This window comes from Varanus komodoensis, unplaced genomic scaffold (genome assembly GCF_004798865.1).
Source record: "Varanus komodoensis strain SLA01 unplaced genomic scaffold, ASM479886v1 scaffold5, whole genome shotgun sequence".
Lineage (NCBI taxonomy): Eukaryota > Metazoa > Chordata > Lepidosauria > Squamata > Varanidae > Varanus > Varanus komodoensis.
Window position 1 is genome coordinate 55,667,293 of NW_025336087.1, and position 19,517 is coordinate 55,686,809.

At 40.6% G+C, this 19,517-nt stretch overlaps 1 protein-coding gene across 1 annotated transcript; it reads left to right on the plus strand.

Annotated features, from left to right (window-relative positions):
• Positions 1-1,228: 1,228 nt before the first annotated feature.
• On the plus strand, positions 1,229-17,567 carry TYRP1 (tyrosinase related protein 1). Its single transcript, XM_044446492.1, has 7 exons — positions 1,229-1,592; positions 5,734-6,056; positions 7,947-8,151; positions 9,707-9,874; positions 13,324-13,503; positions 15,975-16,121; positions 17,362-17,567. Exons 1-7 carry the CDS (start codon positions 1,229-1,231, stop codon positions 17,565-17,567), a joined length of 1,593 nt encoding a protein of 530 aa, XP_044302427.1.
• Positions 17,568-19,517: the final 1,950 nt, after the last annotated feature.

The window sequence follows — 19,517 nt, forward strand, 5'->3', positions numbered from 1 at the left end:
TTTCAACAAAGAACTTCCTTCTGCTCTGTGGCAATATGCTTTTGCTTCATTTCCCTCTCCTCAGTCTCTTTGTGGACCTTCCTTTGCATGAAGAATAAAGAGCCTCTTCAGCGCAGGGTGCTGTTTTCATTTCAATTACTTGCCTCTGACCTTTCCTAAAATTTGTTAAATCACAAGGAGATCAGCATGAAAAGAGTCATGTGCTGTTGCAGTGCTTATCCAGGGAAACTCACTGAAGTAGAAAGGGATTGGGGGGGGGGGTCATGCCAAACCAAATTGTTGGCAAGGCCAGGCTTAAATAGCAGACAGAAACCCAAAAGAAATGAACACTGCTTGTTTCAGGGCTGGAGCAACAGTAAAAAACTGGAACTAAAAGAACAATCAGCCAAGAAGAGCATAGGAAATCAGCAAAAAAACATTTTTAAAGGTACAAGCTGGAGATCTTCTTTAAAATATACCTAGTAGAAATTTTCAGTCTTAACAGAAAATAAGCATTACGAAATACTAACGTATGTAATGATCAGTTTGATTCTTTGGAATCTGGGGACTGTGGACAATTCTGAGACGCATTTGCTAAAGCAGTAAAGTATAATGAGATACTGCAAGTAACTGACTGCCAGGTCGTCCACAATAAATAGTGCATGGAAAACTTTCTTGCTTGATGGCCTGGGAAAATGTGAATGCATGCTCACACAGAGATTTAATTGTGATTGCTTATGTTGCAGTAAGGGGTATAGCAGGAGGGCAAGGGCAGTAATATCTGGATTAATATGTACCTATTTCACAAAATTTCTGCCCTTGCAAAGAAAGCTCTCCATTGTAAGTAATTTAGCTTAATGTTTTCTTTTCAACTTGCAGTCAATAACATTGCATCTTCCTGTTATCTCAGGTATTACACTTTAAGTTTGTATGTCTATCAAGACATGGCATGTTCTAGATTTTCCAAAGGACAGACCCTGTGATTATTGTGATTGATGAAGACGATGATGATTTTATTAACTATCCTTTAAACATATGAAAAATAGATTGGAAGCTGATAGGATTTATTTCCATTGGTGAAGCAATTTGTTATGGCATCTTCTAAAGAATTTAAATTTCTTCCTCTTTTCTTGTTCCTCAGTTTTACTATTTACATCACTAGGCAGAAAAAAGTGAGCTTTCGGGCTACTGGCTCAAAAGAACAGACATTATCTCAGATCCTTGTTTTTGCTGAAGCTGGACTTTTATGATGCATCTTTCCATCCTACTTCTCTTCATCCTGTTGAGAGCAATGAGTGCTCAGTTTCCTCGGCAGTGCGCCACAGTTGATGCACTGACTAGAGGTGAATGTTGTCCAGACCTGTCTCCAGTGGTGATTCCTGGGACAGACCGCTGTGGGTTGTCTTCTGGAAGGGGTGAATGTGTACAAGTGATGGCAGATTCACGACCCCATGGACCCCAGTACATGCATGATGGTCGGGACGACCGCGAAGAATGGCCTCTACGTTTCTTCAACCGAACCTGCAGGTGCAATAGAAATTTCTATGGCTACAACTGTGGGTCCTGTCAACCTGGCTGGAGTGGACCCGCCTGTGACCATCCGACACAAATAGGTAAGGGCAAGAGAAGAGTCATACTTCTGTTTTGTGTTTTAGCACAAAGCTGCCTCCCTTTTAAAAGGAAGATTGCAGTATGTGTAAGAGCTAAATAGTTACTATAACACCTAGCTATAATAGCTTGGTATTTCTCTGGAAATGAATTCTCCATAATGATTCAGTTTTCATATCTTCTGTGAACTTGCAAACCAAATAAGAAATTTCAAATGTGCTGGCATGTGACTCTGCATATTTTTCTTAGCAGAAGTTTTGAGTTGCTATAGCATAAAGAAAAACAGAATATATGTTAAACAAATAAAATGTAAATAGAAGGGTTCTTCAAAAAGTTTCCACTTTTTAAAACTCTATTTATTAAGAATTTCAAAAACAAATTGCATCACCTTTCTACATAGTCACCTTCCTTTGCAATGCATTTTTCTCAGCACTGTACCAACTTCTTAATGCCATCAGCAAAAAATATATAAAATATATTTCTAAAATATAAAAGCGTGGAAACTTTTTGAAGACTCCTGGTACATTATCTTTTAGAAATGTATGTCTTACATGGGTGGATTGGTAAGTTAGGGCAAAAATTGTTGCTTCTCAGTCCACTTTGTAAGGGAGGCAATAGCTCCATTTGAACATCATTCCTACTTGAATGGTGGGGGTGGGGGGTAGGGAGAGAAGATTTGGTAAGTCGATATGGTTTTCTCCAAAATGTTAATGGTTTTGTGGGATTTGCATCCCAGTTCTCAAATGTGAATGTCTAGTAGAAGGCTGCATGGATGTGGGGACATTATTCATTTGCCCACTGATGGGCTGGGCCAAGCTGGGAAGTAAGCAGGCATGGGGACAGACTTAAGCATACTGTGGGGAGTATCCAACACTGCTGCTTCACTCATGGAATTGATGCAGCACACACATAAGCAAGTTCTGGTGCAATGGAGCAGTGTTTGTTGCGGTAACGCATTTTGCGGGGAAACCCATCACTCTCGCATTCCCTTTTAGTGCGTTTCTAGAGACGGCTTATTCTAGCACTACACCAAGGAGGAAGCAGAGTGGCACACTGGATACTGCCCTAGGTTATCTGCATTGTTTGTTAAATAATAACAGAGACAGAATGAGATGTGGGTGCCATCTTTCAATACACAGCAGATACCAAAAAAAAAAAAAGGAAGATGCAATGCTATGTAAAATCAATGGTGCATTCACATACTGAGTACTGTATGCTAGTGTGTTTGCTTCGTAAAAACAAAACATCTAGAGAAGAGCAATGTAAAGATCAGGGAGATGCTAAGCGAAGCCTTTGGTGTAAAGAAGATTCAATGAAAAGGGATATTATTGTATTACATAAGATTACAAGTAGACTGGACAAGTAAATAGGGCTAATTTACACATGCTCCACTCCTTCTTATAAATTGATAATTGTCTTGGTACCTCTTGCAAACCCATGAACACTGATTTTAGAGATTGGTATGTGAAAATGGCCCATTCCAAACATGTTCATAGAGTAGATTTTGATGCTCTTTGCTTGTTGAATGATTACCAGAAATATGGGAAGTGGGGGGAAGGAGCCTAAATCTTCTTCCTCATTATATCTATCTCCCACCTTCCTCCAGGAATTTGTCCATAGTTCTCCATCCACCATTTTAACTTCACGGCAACTGGGATAGGTTTAGGCATGGTGAATTGACCCAGTGGGCTTCATAGCTGAGTGGAGATTTGAATCTCGGTTCCTACTGCCTAGGTCAGTATTCAAACCACTTATCACACTGTCTGTCATGGGACAATCATCTGTGACACAAGTGTCCACAGCAGCACCATGAGAAGTAGCAGATAGGCCCACATTTCACCATCACTCAGATTTTACCATGGAAAAATTCAAGAGGTCTGGGTGCAATTTTTTCCCTTCCCCAGATGCCCTCTCTCTCTCTCATAGGCACTAAAAATAAGGACATTTAAAAAATAAAATAGCATCTGAAACTGCTATGCAACCCAAAAAGCAACCAGTTAGCAGGAAAGGAGGAATTTCAGGAGGAAGGCGGGAGCCACATTTCTTGATCTCTTTTCTTTCTTGTTTAATTTTTTATTTAAATTTTAAACAAGTACAAAAATCATATAATAAAGAAAAAACTCTCAATACACAAAATTGATTTAAAAAAAAACACACCCCAGAAATCACCCTTAGTGCACCCCTCCACTGGGACCATAGCTGCCTAATATTCTGTCTTTCTTCCTTCTGTCCTTCCTTCCTTCCAGTTTTTCTGAAATACCTCCTTCCAACCAAAATTGTAATACATCCTTTAAGGGTTTATTACCCTCCCCTTTTATTGCTACATATTCAATAAACATACCCCATATATTATTAAAATCATTCTTCTTTACCAATCCTTCTTTCTCCCTTATCGCACACATAAACTTGTCATTAACTGCTATATTCCAAACTTCTTTATACCACTCAATTAATAGGAGATCCCATTTTCCTTCCAATTCTTTGCTATTGCCAGTTTTGTTGCACATACCAAATTTATTATTAATTCTTTGATATTCCATCTCCATTTCTTCTCACTAAAAATTAGCAACAATGCTTTCAGGATTGGCTTCAACTTTTAGATTCAATATCATAATAATCTCAAAAATCATTATCCAGAATTTTTGATACTTTCATGTTCTCACCACATACAGAAATAGGTATCCGTATTTCATCCACAGCATCAACATAAATTAGAATTTTTATTATCCATATAAAATAATTTAACTGGGGTCATATTCCATTCCCATACTAATACATAAAATTTTCCTTAATTTTAACTGACACACTTTTTAATATTCTTATCTCATATTTCCCCCCAATTATCCTTGTCTATATCTTTTGCTGAATCCATTTCCCATGAAATTTTTAAGAGATCATTTATATCTCCTCTAATAAAATCTTATATCTCCCTTATGACCCCCCCCCCCCCAGTTTACATTCCATCTTGAGTCTCCCTATTCATCACAGTCTCCTCAAATTTGGTAAGATCTCTACACTTACCATTTTTCTGCAACTATCCTCTAGTCCATTGTTCCAACTGCATAAGATTAAACCAAATTAATTTTCCAGATAATTTTTAATTTTCTTTATGCTTTCCTTATTATCCATTTTCTCCATCCAATCTTTTACCCTAAATATTTGTTTTTCTTTTAATACCTTTCTTAAACTATCCCTCAATTTTTCTGGAAATCTTCTAATCTCTGTAAGTGGGGTTATTGGTGAGATGATTGACATAAATTCTGCCCTATACTTCTCCCAAATTTGTATCATTTTTAAAAGGGATTTTCTATCCTTTTTACCATCTTCTTATCATTTAAAGAAAATGTTTAAAAATGATTGCTCAATTTCCTGTTGTTCCATCTCTGCCCATATTACCTCATCTGGCTTCAAAAATAATATTTGGTATACATCTTAATTTCTTTTCTTTTTTTCTTCTCTCTCTCTCTCTCTCTCTCTCTCTCTCTCTCATTATTCCTTATAATTGTCTATTGTTATTATCTGTTTTAGCTGTTTTAAACATTTTAATATTTTTTCTGAATTCATGACATTTTATTGTACTCTTGTCTGTTTTATGGACTGTGTAAACCACTCAGAATGCTTTGACTGTAGGGTGGTATAGAAATGAAATAAAATAAATAAATATTGGCTGCTCCTGCTGTAATGTGCATAGAAGGTTTGCACAACCAGTTATATTCAAAGTAGATACTTCAAGATATACATATATTTGTGAGCCACTGTCTATTGTTTTTAGAGTGTTGGACTGGGACCCAGGAAAGTCAGGTTCTAGCCTCCACTCAGCCATGAAGATCACTTTGGGTCAGTCACTGACTCTCAGCCTGACCTCCCTTGCAGGGTTGTTGTTGTGAGGATAAATGCAGAAGAGGGCTGTGTAAGCGACCCTGGATACCTTGCAAGAGGGAAAAAGGCAGAATGTCAATATAACTTAATAATAATTTATAACAAACTTATCTTTTTACAAAGGCCAAATTCTGAATTTGAGTGATTTAATACCTTTCACTAATACCTAGATTTCACTTTTTACATAGGAGATTTATACGTATGAAATATCCATCTTGTATTATATTTACTTTCATTTCTTAACACTTTTTTCCGTTTAACCTTTAGTCAGAAGAAACCTCCTGGATCTGAATGATGAGGAGAGAAGTCGGTTCTTAAGAGTCTTGCAGCAGGCCAAGAACACCGTGCACCCAGACATTGTGATTGCCACAAGGAGGCGTGAGGAGATCATGGGCCCAGGGGGAAATACACCACAATTTGAAAATGTGACCATTTATAATTACTTTGTGTGGTCCCACTATTACTCGGTCAGAAAAACTTTCCTTGGGCCAGGTCAGCAGAGTTTTGGTGGGATAGATTTCTCCCATGAAGGGCCAGCATTCCTCACCTGGCACAGATACCATCTACTGCAGCTAGAGAGAGACATGCAGGTAAAGGTTCCATTATGTGCATCCTATGCTGGCACATGAAAGCTTTTCTGCATAAGGCATTTATTGGGCCCTCGTGGTTCCCAACTAACAATTGTTAACCAGTTCTTCGGATGACGATGTGGCCCTCCAGTGTCACATCCGGTTTTTAAAGAGCACTCGGAGTAAATTTTTTTAATGGAGGAAAATGAAGCATTGCTTCTGAAAATGAAGGAAAATACTTGTTAAATGTCTGTAATTCTGGTATGCCACTGTGCCACCTAGAGGGGATGCTGTGGAATAGCAGGAAAGGAAATGTTCTTTGCATAGTGCTTGCGTGGCAGTTCTGTGAGTTGATATTCCCATTCCAGGCTTTTGAACAAGTTCAGTTTAATTTTTCCAGGACAATGTAAGCATTTTTTGTCATGCATGTTGACAGTGGTCCTGAAGTTTTATCAAAAAGATGCTCCACATGGATTTAGGGGCTTCCTTTCCATAGCGCTGTTGGTTAGGATGGCCAACATGCATCCCACCTTACAGAAGACAGCCCTCTATTTTGAGGAGCAGGCAGAACACAGTCTTCCATTTGAAACAAGTGCTCTCACTCCACAATGAGATTTGGCATTACAAGCAACATGGAACCACTGCTACTCTTTTGCTCCCCGTAATGTAGTTTTATACAACCTGCAATGTGATGGCATCATGCCACGTGCTTCCCTCGGCCCGGCCAGCTGCAGGTGATTGGCTGTCAGTGGCAGGCAAGAGAGAGATGCCATGCCAGTTTTCCATGCCATAATTTGTATTAGCCTCGACATTAGTGAGAAGGAAAGGCTAGGAAGAGAAGATGCCCTGAGCAGCCATAGATCCATGCCACTTGCAATGCTCAGTATGCCCTCAGCCCCACAAAGATTTTCCCATTTCCTCCATGACTGATCACCTCTTGTGTAAACTCTTCTTTTCTTTATGGGTTTTCCTGACTTGGTCCCCAATAACACCCCTTCGCCATTCCGTTCCTTTCCTTTTATGCATTATGACTCTTCCAGGTTTTCAGCCACACTTTCTCCACACACACACACATCTGGATGAGCAAAGTATCACACACTGGTTCACATGGAAATGGAATGGAAAAATCACCACAAAGGGAACTTTTGATCATCTGGAGTTCACTCAATCATATTTCTCAATGCAGTCAGCTGCAAGTCATCTATTATTGGGTGGATAGTCAAGTGACTGCATATATGTGTGACCCACCATCCCTGAAATATAGTTCTATTGAAGTTGCAGGGAGGCTGCAATTTATCATAATCAAATATAGGTGGCATGTTATCTTGAAAAGATTTGAGCTACAGTACAGTTAATATTCTGTATTAATATTAATATTTGATAGTTAATATTTGGGGAGGATTGGTAGTTCAGTGTTGCATTGTATGCATAAGGTCCCAGATTTGATCCCTAGCATCTTCAAGTCAGGCTGCAAAAGACCCCTGCCTGATCCAGCTATTTTCCATGTCAGCACCCGGAAGGCCCTGCTAGCATGGCCAATGGTAAAGGATGCTAGGAATCAAAGTCCTAAACATGTAGAGAGGTTTATTTTCTGTCCATCTGGGTGTAAATAATACCAAGCTAGATGAACCAATAATTATTATTTCAGAAAATTTCTATACTCCACATTTAAAAATTGAACCTTGAAGTAGTGAATAGGGCAGCTTCTTTTTATGGAGTCAGTTACATGGATAGGAATAGGGAAATGTCTAGTTATTCATATTACTGGCCACATCTTCAGACTTTACCAGCGTTGCATAGAAAGAAGTGCTCACCTTCCACTGTGGTAATGATTCAGCTATCTCAGGATTCCATCAGGTTATTTCTGCAACACAATGTAGCTCACTATTAATCCATTCTTCTATTCATCAGGATATGATTCAGGATCCCTCTTTTGCACTTCCCTACTGGAACTTTGCAACAGGTAGAAACACCTGTGACATCTGCACAGATGATCTAATGGGAGCTAGAAGCAACTTCGATGCCTCTCTTATAAGCCCAAACTCAATCTTCTCTCAATGGAATGTTCTGTGTGAAAATATTGATGACTACGATACTCTGGGAACCATTTGCAACAGTAAGCCTGGATTTATCAAGTGTACTTAGCTGTTGCTAGGCCACTTTCTCTGTGAAAGCTAACATTTTAACAAATACCAGGCCATGTTAAAGGTTCTGCTTGGCTGTGATACAAAACTTAGCTGATTTATTCCTTTTCTTAACCTTGTTTCTAGAAGAAGGAGGTGCTATTTTCAGAGCTTCCAAGGATGGATAGATTATTTTATAATAAATCAAGGCAGGACAGATAGAATGTGAAATGTCTTAGCTTTGGAGAGTTAAGGAACATTCAGCTGTCTCTAAGATTTCTACTTTAGATGCAGAAACTGGGATTTGGGCAAGTGATTCTTGCTCCAAATATCCTGGATGATGACAGTATTAAGGCTTGTTTTTTGTACTCCATGGACATAGCAGGCAAATGGGGTCAACACTTGCACAATTTTTGGAATCTGTCAAGGAAAATAGAGTTCACCAAGCACGCCAGGTATTCAAGGACTCCCCTCCCCTCCACCCCTGCCCAGCAAAAGTAGAAGGGTACTGTATATGATGCATGGGCTGTGTTCACTTCGGTGGGTTGCAGATTTATTTATTCATTTAAAGCTTTTATATACTGTCCTTCACTAAGTCCCAAGCTGCCTTCAGCTAGTCTGTTTCAGCAGACATTAAGAGTATGCATCCTACAATTTGGCTGCATAGAAAGAAAAGAGAAAAATGCCAGCACCTCATCCATATTGTACAATAATATAGGTAGAAGGGGTACATCATAAGACTTCTGACTCTCCCTGGTTCTAGGGCTAGGAAGTAGCATGGAGGAACAACAGAGGGGCTTCTTCCTGGGAGGACTACCATAATATGTCAGCTTGTCTTGCCTTTCCTTTGCACCACAGTCCCTCCGAATCAAATGACATTTCAAGTACAGAATACAGGTGTGAAGGGGACCTTGATAGACCGAATGTGATTTGTCACCAAGCAAAGTTACAGTAAAACATGAAACTGCTTGATGGACACACAGTTGTGTTTCCACAGAATACAGTAGTCTAGTTATTATCTTGGGATTGTTTCATATATATTCTAGTTCAGAATCTAGGATCCTGAAAGGAATAGTTACTCCTAGCACGTAATTCTCAAATTATTGCTTACGTCCAATGTTTTGGATTCCCTGTGTAAATCATTCTAACCCCAAACATAACTCACATTTAATACTATGTATTCACATTAATAAAACCAGTATGATTGCAGTGCTCAAGGTGGTGGCTTGCAGTCTCGGTACCTATGAGTTCCACCTTGCCAGATGCCCATGCGGTGTGATGAACATCTACTCCGCCTCTATTGACTAGGACTTTAGAGCATCTTAGGGCCAGTGTTCCCAGCTGGTTGGAACCCCATGGGCTATATGCCTCACCTCTGTATCTGGGTTATGCTATTGTCACTGAAAAATCACTTACGATAGCCAGAATGTTCTTGTGGCAGGCAGGGAGAATTTAGGTGTTTGCCTTGGTCTGGTTCGCGGCTGCATTTCCTAGAGTTTGCAGTACTCTCTGCACAAGCCCTCTTCTTTTTCCCTTCGTTCCTGTCAGGCACAGAAGGTGGCCCAATCAGACGAAATCCGGCTGGAAATGTTGCTCGGCCAATGGTGCAGCGCCTCCCTGAGCCACAGGATGTTGCTCTTTGCTTAGAAGTCGGCTTATTTGATACGCCTCCCTTCTATTCAAATTCAACGGACAGCTTTCGTAATACACTGGAAGGCAAGTAACGATCGAGACTCCTCTGTGCTTATGGTGTTGGCATTGAACAAAAGCAAGTCATTTTTTTCACAGAAAGAGAAAAAACCTATTTAGGACATCACATTCCTTTGTCCGCTCCACCCGCCCTAGCCCCAGATGCATGGTTATGTGAGGAATCCAAGGTTTGGAAAATAAGAGAGTGAGATGTTATTCAGCTGGAAAAAGATTATAAATATCTCCTTGATACTAAAAAGAGTAATTCCCTGAATCACTTATCATTTTATCCCATTAGAAAAATATAAACAAATGAAATGCAATTTTCTCAACATTGAAAAGTAATATTTTCCATGCCTAAATATTGGTTTAGAGTAATCAGTATTTTTCATTCTGAGAGGCTGTGTAATGCAATGGTTAGAGTGTTCAGCCGGGGTCCAGCAATTCTGAATTCTAGTCTCCACTAAACCACAAAGCTCACTGGGAGATTTTGGGCTAGTCACTGTCTGTCAGTCTAACTTACCTCACAGGGTTTTTGTGAGGATAAAATTGAGAAAAGAAGGCAGATAATGCAAGCCACCTTGAGGTCCTCAAAAGCAAAAATCTGGGAGCTAAATACAATAATATTAATTTATCCACCACAAAATAAATGCATATTAGCAATATATGTCTATGTGTGTATGCATACATTTTTCAGCATTCTTTTCTTTAGATTACTTTCACACAGGCACCTTATTCCCACACATTCATGCAGTTCCAGAGTTGCACCTTCAGGAACCACATCTTCAGAAGTTTCTGGGTGCCCCGAAGCAATGACTCCCTGGGAGCTCTGCCAGCATCCCACTGACTTTTCCCAAGAGGAATGAGCTTGGGGCACGTGAAACCTTGAGAAGCAATTGTGCCATGGTGTCTTCAGGTGGTGAATCCTGAAGGAGCCACTCACCTTTTCTGAGGAGTGCCTAGAGCCGCTTCTGGAAGGAGTGCAGGTTTGGGGGAAGAGGAGGAGCCTGCACAGGCCAGGTGGGCAACTCCCAAGGAGCCCCTCACCCCTGCTGGACATTCTTATTTATTGTTTGTTCCAGCAGGTCCGTGCACAGAAAGCAGATGCAGCAATGTTTAAGGCAGCATTCTAATAACGTATCGACAAATCAACACATTGAGAGCCATTCTGTGCATCCCTGCCATACCTCCCACTAATAGGCCAAATGACAAATACAACCCCAAACACAGATACAACTTTCTCCTGAGGAAACTTCATCTTTAACTTGCTCTTAAAATGAACAGACTTGACTTTATCTTCTGAGCTACATTCTCTAACTAGAAGAGGGCAAGGTCAGAGCCACGAGATCTGGTAGTAATGAAACAAGATGTCATACTTTCACCCACTGCTGTGATCGTTCAAATTCCAAGGAGGCCATGCTTCCTATTTTCTATTTTAATCATTTCCACAGAACCCCATGGTGCATGTTGTTGGTCTCCTAACCTCACAATCTGGCAGCACTTGATAGTGAAATATATTTCATGTTTTATTTACTTTTTTACATACTTGTAAACATTACTGTGAAAAATACTTTACATGGTTTTATAATCAATATGGTTGGTTCCTGAACATTTAAGGTAGTAAGTGGGAAGGCAGCAAAAGTCAATGGGTGGGTTAGTCAAGGGCAGAATGGGATGACTACAAAGGCATTTACACATGGATGGGCTTGATTGAATTTGGAGATGGGTTCTGATGGGTTAATTTTGTGACAGTGCTCTAAAAGGAGCTTCGGGCACCAAATAGAGGTATGGGACATTTTTTTTGGGGTGGGCAACTGGATTGCCTCCCCCCCCCCCAAAGCCTCCATGGGCCACTTGATCACAGTGGGCATGGCCACACTCAAAGCTGTTGTCACCTATTCGCTATTGGGAGAAGGGACAAGAGGCAGGAGATTCCATGCCTCAGCCCCTAAGGGAATCCCTGGAGGTTTCATGGGCTGAAATGGGGAGCCCAGAGGGCCCAATGAGGCCTGTGGGCCAGGGGTTCTGCACCTATGAGAAACACATTTGTAGACAGAGTTCTACGAAGGAATTATAAGAGTGATGAGAGGGACACAGCTATGTTAGAATCGGTTAAGGACAGGGTCACAAGGATGGTAGCTGAATTGGATGCCAGCTGAGATGAGACTGAGGGAACTGGGTCATTTCGGCCTGGAGAAGAGGAGACTCTGAGGGGATCTTATAGGTATGTCAGGGGTTTCACACAGAAGAGGGCTGTGACCTGTTCTCCCCCAGGGGTATTGCAGGAGTGGAGCTGGCTGGAGCCAGGCGTCCCAGACTAGATGGCCCAGGAGGCCCCTTCTGACTTGCTGGGCTTCTATGAGTAACGAGCGGCAAGATCAGTTGGACAGAGATATTAAAAACATAGGAGATGCTGGGGCAGAGAATTTCTGCAGGAATGAAGCTCAAAGGAAGGAATATATTGCAGAAATAGTAGAGTCCTTTATTGTGCCAAGCATAACAACACTTAATTTCATTCATTCCAGTTTCAGGGATTTTCCTCATAGAAGTATTTTAAGTCTTCTGAAAACCGAGATTCTTACATTCCAAAAAATAAGCTCAGCAGTACTGTAGAACCAGGAGAGAGAATTTTTGGACTCCTGAAGCATCAGGTCCCTTTCCAAAGTCAATCCGCCAGCAGTCAGTCAGGAAAAGACATGTGGGGAAGTAAGGAAAGAGCTGGCCCATTAGGAGAGATTACAACACCTTGACACTGGTTGAGCCACTAGAAAGTGCATGTAATAGTTTCTGTTACGTCCAGTGCAATTTTAATTCAAAAGAAAAAGCCTTAAGTTCATGCTTATAAAGGAAACAGATTTTTGTATTTCATCACTGTCGGAGTATGGCATCACTTTTGTTTTAGCACACACATGGAAGCAAGCAAGTCACCTCTTGATCTAGTATGATTCAGGTCCATTTAATGTCAACATTGACTTTTCTAGGGGAATTGCATTCCTATGTTTAATTCAGGGATGAGAAGCCATATTTCCACTGAGGATTGACCTGTCCCTCCAGGCCCCTTTAGACGCTCGATGACATCAGGGGAAAGACCTTGCCAGTGATGTCATGGTTGGGGCCTCACCTTGTGCCTTGGATCTCCAAGGTCACCATGCAAGGGTACAGCAGATATCACAAAGAAAAGATAACAGGGGAGTCCTGTGCTGCACTTCCTCCCAAAATTCCAGGTGCCTCCAGGTGTAGTGGCATGACTCCGGGAAGGGAGCAGTCAAGCCCCATAGAGAGACCCAATGCCTCTGCAGGCCAGGTTACGCCATCAGGCCAGAAGTGGTTTGAGGAGACAATTATATGGGAGAAGCCATGCAAGTCAAGCCAGCTGCCTGTCCTCATGCAATTCAAACAAACATCCGGCTGAGAATGGTGCTTGGACAGAAGATTTCCACTACTGATTTCACCCTCTTCTCTCTTTTTATGTTCAGGCTACAGCAATCCCTCTGGAAAGTATGATCCAGCAGTACGCAGTCTGCACAACCTAGCTCATCTGTTTTTGAATGGGACTGGAGGGCAAACCCACTTGTCCCCAAATGACCCTATTTTTGTCCTCCTGCACACTTTCACCGATGCTCTCTTCGATGAATGGCTGAGAAGGCACAATCATGGTGAGACGCTTCGGCTTGTGTTATTTGGCCACACTGAATCAAAGAAATGGTTTATCCACTGCAACACACCTCCATGATGCTCCTTCAGTACAGTTCAGATCAATTGGTCAGCCACCCGTCTCTGCCTGTGCTAATGCTAAGATCCCATTGCAGCAGTGCAGCCAAGCTCCGTGGCACAATTCCATCATTGTCTTCCTATCTCTGGAAGCAGAAAATAATGCAGCCCTAGAAGGAGTTCTTGTGTTTGCTGATTATGCAGGATAAATCGCACCAAGTGATCACAAAATCATGAGGCATTTTCCCATGTCAGCTGACCAGGGTAACAGAAATAGCCGCATTCTTTTCCCTCCCTCTCATAACTTCACATATTTAAGCCAGGCACTGCTTTCTGTAATCCTTCTAACGACCACCCCCGCAAACACACACACAGACACACTAAACAATGGACTCAGTGTTGCAGGCCAGCATTTATTTATTTATTTATTTATTTAGGCAGCTTTTTTGCAGGTATTTCTATCATACAGCAATGATTTTTTATAGAAAATCAAGTATAATGATGGCAAGCTCAAAAGGGCTGTTTGTTACTGCTGTAAAATCACATAAGTTCAAGATGCTTCTTAAACAAATGCAAAACAAAAGCAGATGGCATAGGAGGAGGAAGCAGTCAGTCTCGTTGCTGGTCTGGGCAACGGCACAGCAAAAACAGGGCAGAGAGATACAGGGTTCCCTCCAGTGTAAGTTAAGTCCCATACATTGCAATAGCTCTTGTCTAGGACTAACATTGGCTAATGCCCTAGGTTCCAGAACAGCTTGAAGGCAGTGGTTTTCTAACCGCTTTTGGGGGATCTAGGAAGATTATCTGAGGAAACTGGCAGATGGATGTATTTCCCTGATCAACTACTTGTTCATGCCTACAGATTTCCCCCTGTACTGAAAATTATTAGACATGGAAACATTTTCAGTTTGTGTGTGACAGCAGCAAGGTTAGATGGACATCCTTGATATTCATTGTGTACTTTAAAGCATGTTCCAGAACACTTTTCAATCTGCAGAGTTTCTGTAGAGGATGCACAGGAGCTTCTCGGCCTAGAGACCAAAATATTCTAAAGGTAGAAAATCTGAGCAATAATGTTTTTGTTTTTCATCAAACGAATTCTTCATCGTTGTCATCATGGTTATCCAGCCATGCTTATTTGTTTTATGGCATTAGCCTTCTACCTCAAGAACCAATCTCTCTGCTTGACAGACAAAATAATGATAGCATTTTGGTTTGGGCTGTCCTTGATCCTGCCTTAAATTTTGAGAGCTATAGTGACTGTAAAAAGATGGATAGAATTATTACCTATTGCTGAAGGCCCAGGTAGTAAAGCTGATTCTTTATTCAAACACTAACCATCTAGTAATCATTTCAGGTATATGGTAACCAGGGTGCTAAAAAAAACTCTGATTAAAAAAAACAAATTTGTAAAGTTGAATTGGATTTTTTAAAATATAAATTGGATTTTTTAAAATTTAAATTGTATTTTTTAAATAAAATGCTTTCTGAGGAAAAATCTATCTAAAGATAGTTTTCTGTTTGAGATATATTATAGTCCAAAGATTATTCATCATGAAATAAGGGTTAGTTTTTAATTATGTAACATGAGGCTGTACATTCATGCAATGTTTAAATTTTTTGGTAAATTAATTCCATTAATCCATTCACAATGTCATGCTCTTCCAGAATTTTCAGTAAGATTATTGGGCAGTCTGTCTATCTAGAAGATGTTATCACAGGTGCTTGGTTTTATGGTTTTCAAAACTGTGAATTTGTGTCTGCAGAGATCACATGCCACTTCTTCACAGCAAAAAAGTCATAAAATAAGCATACAGAGTTGAAAAAGAGCCTTAATCCCATTTTTTCCTTTGCAAATCTATGTACACAGAATCAGCCCCTTACCTCTCAAGTGCTACGTTTCAAAAACTTAAATGAATAGAAGATTGTTGGGAGTGGAATAATCTGTACAAGAAGCTAAGTGTGAGGAAGGAGGGGCAAGCAGTAAATATGAAAGTGAAACCTTTTGAGCTGAATACTCCACAAGTCTTTGGATCTTTTTGTGTATAGCCTGAGGTTTATCATATTATTCTTTTCCTGGAGGAGAAAACCTAAAATGGTAGGCCATAAAAGAGACCCAGTTTGGAAATGTTTTAATGATGTTCCTCTGCTTATGGATAAGGCAGATGTGTGTAAAATGATGATCTGAATCTAGTTTTACTGACTAGTGATTTAAATTGATTTTATTTAAATCCAATCTACCTTAATGGTAACCCATACCCACTTTAATAATATGGATTCTGGACGGTAAGTACTTGAACAAACTTTTAACCCCACTTAGTGGGGCCTTTCATCCTAAGTAAAGAGAACATGAAGATAACGCTTACCGGGCTGCCTATATTAGGGTCTAGAAACTGAACAAACTTTTTATCTATAGATATCTCAATATACCCACTGGAGAATGCCCCCATTGGACATAACAGACAGTACAACATGGTACCCTTCTGGCCTCCTGTGACCAACAATGAGATGTTTGTTACAGCACCAGAAAATCTGGGCTACAGTTATGACATTCAGTGGCCAAGTAAGTTATGTGATCTATCCTCTTGATTATATAACTCACTCTTTTTATTCTCTAATTAAGTGGTTCAAAAGTTGGCTTACTAGTATTTACAAATGCATCATAACGCCAAGGGCTGTTCTGTTTCTACAGCTCTTTGAGTTGGACAGCATCCATAAAATGCCAGTTGAAGCCCATCAAAAATACTGGTTTTTCAATCTGTGTTATCTGCTTGACCTGTTTTAATCAACAAAGAAAGAGGGTAGAGGAAAAACATTCATTTACGTCATTGACATACAATAAAATTGAACTTCCAAGATGTAATAACCAAGTCCACGGGCCCAACACCAAAACAAAGCAAAAGCAAAACAAAAAGCCACTTTATTTGGTAAAGGAAAATAGTAAGCCAACAATGATACGTTATACATTGAGAAGGATAACTCCACCCCTTAATCAGTTTGCCCATGATTTCTAACTCTGTGTTCTGATTTGGAGTTCCAAGCAATTCATGCTTTTTTCCAAGGAAAGTCAGCTGAGGTATTTACATGTATGAGTGCCAGCTCTTCTAATCTTTGTCTATAAATAAAGAGTGTTTCCTTGTTCTGATTCTCAGAGCAAACTGCTCAGGCTGATTTCTTGCATTAAGCCTCTGAGGCTGCTCTCCGAGCCACTTTCACAAGGAAGTAAACCACAGTGTAATCAGTGAGGTTTATTTCTGAGTAAACTTGCATAAGACTTCATTTTTAGGGAAGCATCACAAACAACATAATATCTGAATGGCTAAAGATCAGCAAAGTCTACTGTTCTGGAATTCAGGCAATTCAGTGGGAGATGTTCAAGAAGGCTAAATTCAAGTGGGATAGTGATGCAATGAAGAGTAAATGGAAATGGTTGGTGCTTGGTAATATCCACAATTTCTAAAGCAGGGATTCCCAGCATGCAGTACCTTGTTTCAAGCAAAACTGTGCCCTTGGAAGCCCACTAGAACTTTAATTTTGCATGAAATCAGGGTATGTGCTCCTTACATATCTTGCTTTTTAAAGGAACTTAGTGGTGTTTTGTCAGTGCTGTGCTGTTGAATTTCAGTAGCATAACTGCACTGGGTAGCAGCAATTTTGGCAGTGGCAAAGACTGGGTTTCAGCAAAGAGGGAATTGGCCCTGGTAGCCAGAGTTGCCCACCCCTGCTCTAAAGTAAGGTAGTCCAGTAGATCATCCTTTTCTCTATATCAGATTTTAACACCATCTGCCTTTTCTTCTTTCTAGCTCGGGCCCTCCAGATCACTGAAATCATATCCATTGCCATTGTGGCTGCACTGATCCTGGTTGCAATTGTATTTGTCAGTGCTACATGCATAGTGTATGCCAGGAGAAAAAGAGATGAATTTCATCAGCCTCTTCTCACTGACCAGTATCAGTCCTACTCAGATGATTACGACAGCATACCAACCCCAAGCCAGTCTGTGGTGTGACACGGCAGCTGCTTACCTGTGCTCCCTGACATCTTTCTGCTCTCACTGATGATAAGGAACATTAAGCATGGCCCAGCCTTGCTACATCACATCTCAGCAGGGACACCTTAAGTCATTTGTGTCAGTAATGTGTTTTCTTTGTTAAGAGCTTATCAGAATCCCTGTTGGTTTCACCTACTATGTGGCTTTGCCACTTAGCCAGCCATCATAAAAAATAAAGGTGTGCTCCATCAGAGTGTAATAGGCTGAATGTGCACATTTTATGCAGAGGCTTGGACATACTGGGTACGCTTCTCCCATTTAGAGTTTATTTGTGGGGGTATCTTTTGTTTGTTTGTTTTGGTAGAATTTGATTTTTTGTTCTGCGTGTGGAGAATTACGCAGAGATTAGGGCTGAGTTTAAATGAATGGGTATGTTCCTTTAACGTTGTCAACAGTATTAAAAAGCACCCACAATTTCAATAGCATGGTGTGGATAACAGTGAAAGGGGATAAATTCACTTATTTAGAATGTCTTGCCCTCACTCTGAATGAGCTGTATTTGCCCTCAGTCATTCCTGACTAAGATCACCTATGTGACCTGTCGAGGTAGCATTGCCTTCATTCTAAAGTGGCTTTTTTCCCACAGTAAAATCAATTTTCAATAAAATCTAATTGGTTATATAGTACTAGTGTGCCATCATATCCAGTGCCTGGAATGACTTTGGTGAAAGGAAGAAAGCATCTTGGCTAGGAAAAGTAGCAGAGAAGCTACAGCAGATAGGTGAAAGAATGCCAACAACTTTATGTATGAATGTACACATATGGAAGCAATCTCAGATTTCAGGGCTTTTGCACAAAATGTATTTGTCCCCTTCAAACAGTGCTTTCAGCCCGAAAATCAAAATATCTGAACAAACAAAACAAAGATACAGCAGTCCCCCGAAATTCGCAGGGGTTGTGTTCCTAGAGCACCCGTGAATTGTGAAAAACTGCACATTTTGAATGTGGTAAAGGTTCATTGCCAGAAGCCTTAGAACAGGGGTCCTCAAACTTTTTTGGGGGGCAGTTGAAAGGTGCTGGCGATGGGCACGGGCCACCAAGGTGGTGCAGGCGAGGGGTGAGGGCCGGGCCGGGGGACTGGCGCGCGTGCGGAGCGAGGCAGGGGCAGGCACGGGCAGAGGTAATTTTCTCCAAGTGAGTCCAAACCAATCTCCTTGCGAGGCTCACAAGGAGATCGGTTTGGACTCGCTCAGAGAAACAATCTCGAGGCACCGGCTTGGTCTCAAGGAGATCAGTTTGGACTTGCTCGGAGAAAAAGATCTCCTCGCGAGCAAGCCACCGCCCGGCAAGGAAAATTCCATGAAAGACTGAGGCCGCGAACGCTGAACCGTGATTTCACGGGGATATACTGTACTATCCTTACCAAACAATCAAATCCTACTTTAAAATCTAATCTGGTCTTGCTGGTATCCTACCCCGCCACTCCACTCCACACACACGCCTCCAAAATAATACAAATATTATATGTACACACAATTGTGTTTATTCCTTCCTTACATCCTGAAATAATCAGGCAGTTCTTCATAAAATTAGTGCATTCGACCTTTTCATTTTCCTACAGAGCCAAAATACAGACACATCTTCTTTGGGAATTTATTTATTTATTTAAATTAAAGATAATTATGTAAAACTGCCGCAAGATGGCAGTGCACAGAGCAATTTTAGTCCCCCCCCACCCCAAATCAACCAAACCTATTCATTACAATAGATTGCATGCAGAAAGGATATCTTGTGTGTTATTTAATATTTACAGATATAAGGGCTATAATTTCTCTCCTTAAAGAAGAATTGTAATATTTGCTGAAATGTTTAAAATCTTCAAGTATGACACTCCAGGTTTTCTCTGAAAATGATTATGTATGAATGAGGATGAATGAGAATGGAAGAAGGGTTTAAAAAAGCACTTGC